Source organism: Lepidothrix coronata, unplaced genomic scaffold, assembly GCF_001604755.1.
Source record: "Lepidothrix coronata isolate B3197 unplaced genomic scaffold, Lepidothrix_coronata-1.0 Scaffold5, whole genome shotgun sequence".
NCBI lineage: Eukaryota > Metazoa > Chordata > Aves > Passeriformes > Pipridae > Lepidothrix > Lepidothrix coronata.
This window is the reverse complement of record NW_016690185.1, coordinates 4,702,545-4,708,544: the sequence shown is the minus strand read 5'-3', so window position 1 is coordinate 4,708,544 and position 6,000 is coordinate 4,702,545. Positions and strand designations below refer to the sequence as shown.

Genomic DNA, 6,000 nt, shown 5'->3' with positions numbered 1-6,000 from the left:
CTGCATGGCATAGGGGAATTGTTCCAAACATCGTGTATCATCAGTACCAAAGACTGATGCTCAGTGATCTTCACTCCTTGTCTCTGAAATATGGATGAGCATATTTATGTGTTGAAGAAGGGTTCATTTTTTTCTGAAACTCTAAGGTTTTATGTATTTATACCAAGAGTTCCATACAGAGCACATACAAATCAATACTCATAGGAAATATCTGTAATTAAAAGTCATACAAAATCATTTTTGAAAGCATGGAACACAAATAAAATATATCAAAACAAGACTTTTGAAATATTATGGATTCAAATCTTATCTGTACTTATTTAATACAACTCAGTCTGATACCTTACTTCATGCAGAGCAGGATCTCATTCCAAGAGCACTTCAATTAATATCAGTACTGTAGATTAGGTTTGTACTAAGCTTACTAAAACATATAATATTAACACATATTATTAACAATATTAACACTCTCCATTCAGACAACTAAGAGAAATATGTTTCACTACCATGTTTAAACATGATTATTTTGTAGAATAAACAAGGCCTAAAGAGTATTGACTCTAAGTTAATTAGAATTTGATTTAATGGACTTAGAGGAGTACAAATTAATCCTGTAAGCAGGCAGAAGGCTCCTTGGAAGAGTCTTGCTTACTGGACTTTGTAAGCAACATGTAGAATATAAAAAGGAACTTCAGATATCTATCATCCACTTTTTCATTATGGAACCAGGAAGTATATATTAAAAGCAATGGGGAATTACCTAGTTTGAAGGAGGAAAGTACTGCTTGACTGAATAGATTTGTTCCCTTTTCTAAAATCTAAGTTTATATGGTCCTGTCAGACACAGCTTTTAAATGATCCATCTTTGTTTTAAGGTGTTGCATATTTCAAGAAACTACTTGCAATATTAATGGGTGGTTTTTTATAACATAGAAACCAGAATACTAAATTTCAGTATCCATACTGTAAATGTGCCATTCTGGTTATAATAAATTAATCTTTCTCACTAGCTACTGCTGGTTGTAAGAATGAGGTGACACTCTTGTGTCCTTCCCAAAGCATTTTTGCTAATAAAATTCATCAATATATCTGATTAAGTCTTTACAGTCACTTTACCCACAGTAGCTTATTTATTTGAACAATTTCTGCTTTGGTATTCAGCCCCCCAAACAAATTAAATAAAGATGCAAAAGACCAATAAGCAATGCAGAACTGTTTGGCCTCCCCTTGCAAACAAGGAAAATATAGTGGGATGCAAGGCAAAAGAATTAAATTAAGCTGAGAAATAGGTGTTGCAAAGATTATCCTATTAAATTACATGTAATACCAGTGCAGAGGACTCAGACAATAGTTTATATTGAAAAGCCCCTGAATATACATGATTATCTTAATTTGTTCCAAACAGTGAATATGAAAATTAGGATTATGGGATTTATCTGACTTTATTTTTTTTCAGTAAAACCAGTAAGAACATTTTTATTACATGCTATTTTTTTTTCTTGCCTGTGATAAAATTATATAGTCTCTAAACCATAAAAAGGACTGCTTTATTTTCAGATATGCAGCAAATCTTCAGTAAAGTCACCAGGATGGGAACAAAGACCGTCGCAGAGGCACTGCTGCAGTGTGGCCACCACACCTCACTTACTGACCCATCCTACATGGGCTAGGGAATCTGCTCATCAGATCTCAGTAACCCCACTTCTCTCTCTTTTTGAGGAGAGTTTTAAATCTGACTAATGAATTTAATGGCTGTTTGTTAAAGTCTACTTCTTTATGCACAGAACTGGTCCTGAAGATCTGTACGAAAGCAATCTGGTTTATAGTTATTTATCACTTCCAGCAAAATTCTTTCTGCTCTTGTAAAGCTGAGCAGGGGCATACATTTAGAGAGACGATGCATTTAATTCCTGGACCTCTTTGAAATAAGGTAGTCATATACACAAGGCTTAAGCCCAGTTCTGTAGTTATAAATACTTAGTTGAATGGTCTCAGTGAATATAGTGTGATTTCTAATGAGTTTGTATTTTGGTACCTCAGTGTAAATATGGGCCTTGATCCTTAAAGAACTGTGCAGGAAATTGATTCTGTATGATGCAAATGACTCTGTTGTCATGATGAATCTATTCTGTTCAGGAAACATGTATGCAAATCTTTGCCAGATTAATGCCCAAGTTGCCAGAAACACAAAACATTACAAGGAAAATCAACCAAATATGCAAACTGAAAATCCCCAGATTACTTAATAGTAGTTTCTTATATTCTGTGCTTTCAGTAAATGTAGATAATTCTTTAAACAAGAATAATGAAGACAGCTTTTTTATCAACACATGCCTTTCCTGCCTTTGGATATTGTCTATCACACGTAAGAAAAGTAAATATCTTTTGGATTTCTGTGTTCTTGTTATGGTGTAACTAATAATTGCTATGGCGAAAAATCTTCTCCAGTGGTGCTTCAGAAACTAAATATGATTTTCATAATCTGCAAAATCAGCATGCCATTTTTTTATCAGGCCCAAAGAGTTCACTAGAGATCATGAGGTGTAGTGATCACTTAATGTGTGTAGTACTTCCTCCTTTATTTAACTTCTTTTGCAGCATTGCAGAAGAGGAGTGTGTGAGCAGTTCCCCATCCTTCTCCAGTGGAGATGCACCTGATAGTAATACACTTGCAGTGGAGATTTTTTTCAGTCATCCCACAGTCCCTAGTTCATCAGTAGGCCTCTGCCACTGGTCTCCTTATTCAAATGAATGAGACTTGATGAAAGCAAGTGACTTGTTTCTGTTATTTGGTTGTTTTCTCTCTAGTAAAGTAAAGCAACAGAAGTCAGCAACTCTAAATGAAACTGAGAGATGTGTAAATGTTTTAGGAAAACAGCACCATGTTCCTGACCAAAAAAAAAAAAAGGAAAAGAAAAGAAAATCATGGAAGTCAGGTTTTCTTAATCACCAGGAAGCCATAGGTCCATGTGTGAGTTTTGATTGACCTGAGTAAATAGACTCTCATCTATAAGAGTTTACTTCTTACTGAAATGCCACCACAAAATGCAGGCAGGCTATCTGCTTATTTCCTGTGCTTCTTGCTCCTGCTCCAAGCATTGGATGTCCTGCAGGCTGTGGTGATTTCCAGCAGCTGTAAAGCTTGGGTTGCACTTCTGTGATATGGCAGCGAGCTCCTTAGCCTGCTTTGCCATAGCAGTATCTAGACACTCGTGCTTGGTCTGTATGTCAGGTTATAAGTGCTTTAGAAATGGGAATATACTGGTCAATTCAGTTTCATTGGTTTACATGGTGACTGGAAGACAGCCATTATTTCTGTATGGGCTTGATATAATTAGACAACCACCTAGAGCTATTTTTTTTGGCTGATGTTTTTGTTTTCTTAAAATGCAGAATAAGGAATGCATTAAAATGTACCGCTTTATTACTGTAAGCTGTACATATTTGTTTTTCCTTGTAAGAAGTGCCAAACCCAGCTGAGTAAAAAAAACCAAGGGGTTGTAAAGGGCAAGCACTTGGTAGGGAATGCACCCAGGTGTGAGTGAAGGCAGGAGCCACAAGTGCACTCCGGGTGAGGGCGTCTGCCACTCTCAGGTGAGCAAAGGTTTCCCACTGCGAACCGAAACCAGCAGAAACCAGGAAACAAAAAGAAATATTCAGTTAAGCTGTCCACGTCAGAGACTACTGAGGAAACAGGCAGTTCAGCTTGGCTAATGATTACCAAGACAGACTTTGCCTACGTTAACTGCTGATCATATGACCGGACCCCACCTGAGCTAAGAAAACACACATCCCAAGCAGTAGGAGTTGAGAAGCCTCCCTTGCTTAGATGTTCTGACATTACTGTTTTGCTGTAGCAGAAGAGGCTCCACACTTTTCCATTGTTCCCAGAGCTCAGCCCAGCACAGCCGTTGTGTTGCTTTCCTGTTCCAAAAAGGAAGTGAGAAATTTCTTCCACGTGTGCGCTGGCACTTGAATGCTCGGGTTTCACTCCCTAACTGGGAGCTGCCTGTAATGAGCTCTCAGTGGGGTTTGGAGAGGAGCTTCCAGCTGTGCCAAGAGTTGTTTCATTTTGTGCCAAAGAAGGAGGGGGAGAAGAAATCTGCAAAAAGGTGAAATGCTGATGGTGCAAAAACTGGTCTAAGGGTCTTGCAGCCAGGAAAAGCAAAAGAAAAGCAGAAGCAGAGGAAGGAACAAGAAGCCAGGATGGGAAACTTTTGCCAGAAGCACTGCCCCTGTTTGGAACCTTACATCCCCTGCTTATTCTTGGGGACAAATGATGAGCAGGATGACAAAGTGGGCCAAGTCTTCGCCAACCTTGCTGTGGTAAGGCCTGACTTCCAAGCAGGACAGAAAGACCTAGAACATAAGATAAAAGAGAAACCTCTACCTCCACTGCCTGGCCAGCATCTAGCGAACGTTTGCACCTTTGTGGCACTGTTTGACTACGACGCTCGCACTGAGGAGGACTTGAGCTTTCGAGCTGGGGATAAGCTGGAAGTGCTGAATGCATCCCATGAGGGCTGGTGGTATGCTAGGCTCCTCCTGCCAACAGGGTCAGTCTGTCCCGGACGCAAACTCGAGGGCTACATCCCTGCTAACTACATAGCTGCTGACCAGAGCATTGAAGCTGAGCCGTGAGTAACCCACATAATGTGCACTGCAGACTGTTTTCTGTTGTGTTGAATGGGTTTGGGACAGGAAGTTACAGCCTTTTCCCTTGCTGAGTAGTGCCCTGCCACACTCAACCTTTGTTGATCCCAGTGGTGGTAGCGCTGGGCATGTGAAAGGAAAAGGCACCGTGGTCACAAGAAAATAAATTACAAAAGGCAGAATATGGAGAGGTTTTATTTTGGTTAAAGTAATTTCCCTTTCTGATATACCCTAATCACTTGTTTAAGAACCATCTGGGAAGATCAGTGCGCTTTGCTACTGTGATAGTTCATTATTTTTATTGGTGTAACAGTAAGTGTGTGTTGGATGCTATGCAGAGGGTGAAAATGTATGACTCCTGCCCTGAACAGCATTCAGCCTAACAAGCTGCAAAGTTACCAATTAATCAGAGTTACAGGAAGCTACCTTTACACCTTTCAATCTTCTTACAAATGATGGGTGAGTCTCTAACAGATAAGTTTCTTATGGTTTCTTCTACATTATTTGCTTCTTTGGATGGAAATCTCTACTCTCAGGACAAACTTAACTGGAGGAAGTTAAGTTAACTGCAGGGGGCAAAAGAGTAGATATAGCAATGGAGTACAAATGGAAGTTGTTAAACTTTCACTGAATTTAATTATGCATCCCATGTTTTTCTGCCCTTTCAAAACATGCCCAATCTTATTTAATATTCTGATATAGAGCAGAAATCACAAGGAATCAGTCACTTGGCTCCCTAGTGAGGATGAGTAAGGTCTGAGTCAGCTTGGGCTTCACAGTCACTTCTGCATGTTGCAGTCAGAGGCAGCATTTGCTGAAATTCATCTGACTTCAGTTTTAGAGATATGTTTTGGCAAAAATTATCAGTGGGTAAAGAAACAGCAGAAAAGGCATTCATTATTAGTGTCAGAATTAATGTTGTCTTTAGAGGGATGATGTTGCAGCTTTCAGTTAAATCTCATTTGGACCTGAAACATCATCTCTGACCTGATCATCTCACTGTATTGCCAAGGGCTAGGAAAATTGGCTCAGAGATGATTATGCTAGTCTTTTATCATCTGTAGGATTTGTGCTAGAGGCATTTTAGGGCAGGTATAGGATTCTTCTCTAACATGAAGACTTTAATTTCCAGAGTCTGACCAGCTGTTTCTATATTTCGGTATTCAGACAGACAACACTTTCAATAGTCATGCTCAAAAAAATTTTTCCAATTGCAGAAATTAATCTGCAGGGAAGGCATTTTCTGAATCACTAGAGAAATGGTGGTAGGCTTTAATTCAGCTCAGTTTGGCCTTTGCTCCCTTTCTAGAGCTAGCTTTATTAGAAGTCACCTAGGATTTTTTCATG

General features: G+C 39.1%; 1 protein-coding gene across 1 annotated transcript in view; it reads left to right on the top strand.

Annotated features, from left to right (window-relative positions):
- The first annotated feature begins 3,784 nt into the window (after positions 1-3,784).
- The window catches only part of FRK (fyn related Src family tyrosine kinase), a 48,092-nt gene continuing 45,876 nt past the window's right edge, over positions 3,785-6,000 (top strand). Inside the window, exon 1 of the mRNA XM_017830342.1 lies at positions 3,785-4,637. Coding sequence (XP_017685831.1) covers positions 4,207-4,637 — 431 coding nt within the window. The 5' untranslated portion in view covers positions 3,785-4,206. The remainder of the gene's footprint in view (positions 4,638-6,000) is intronic.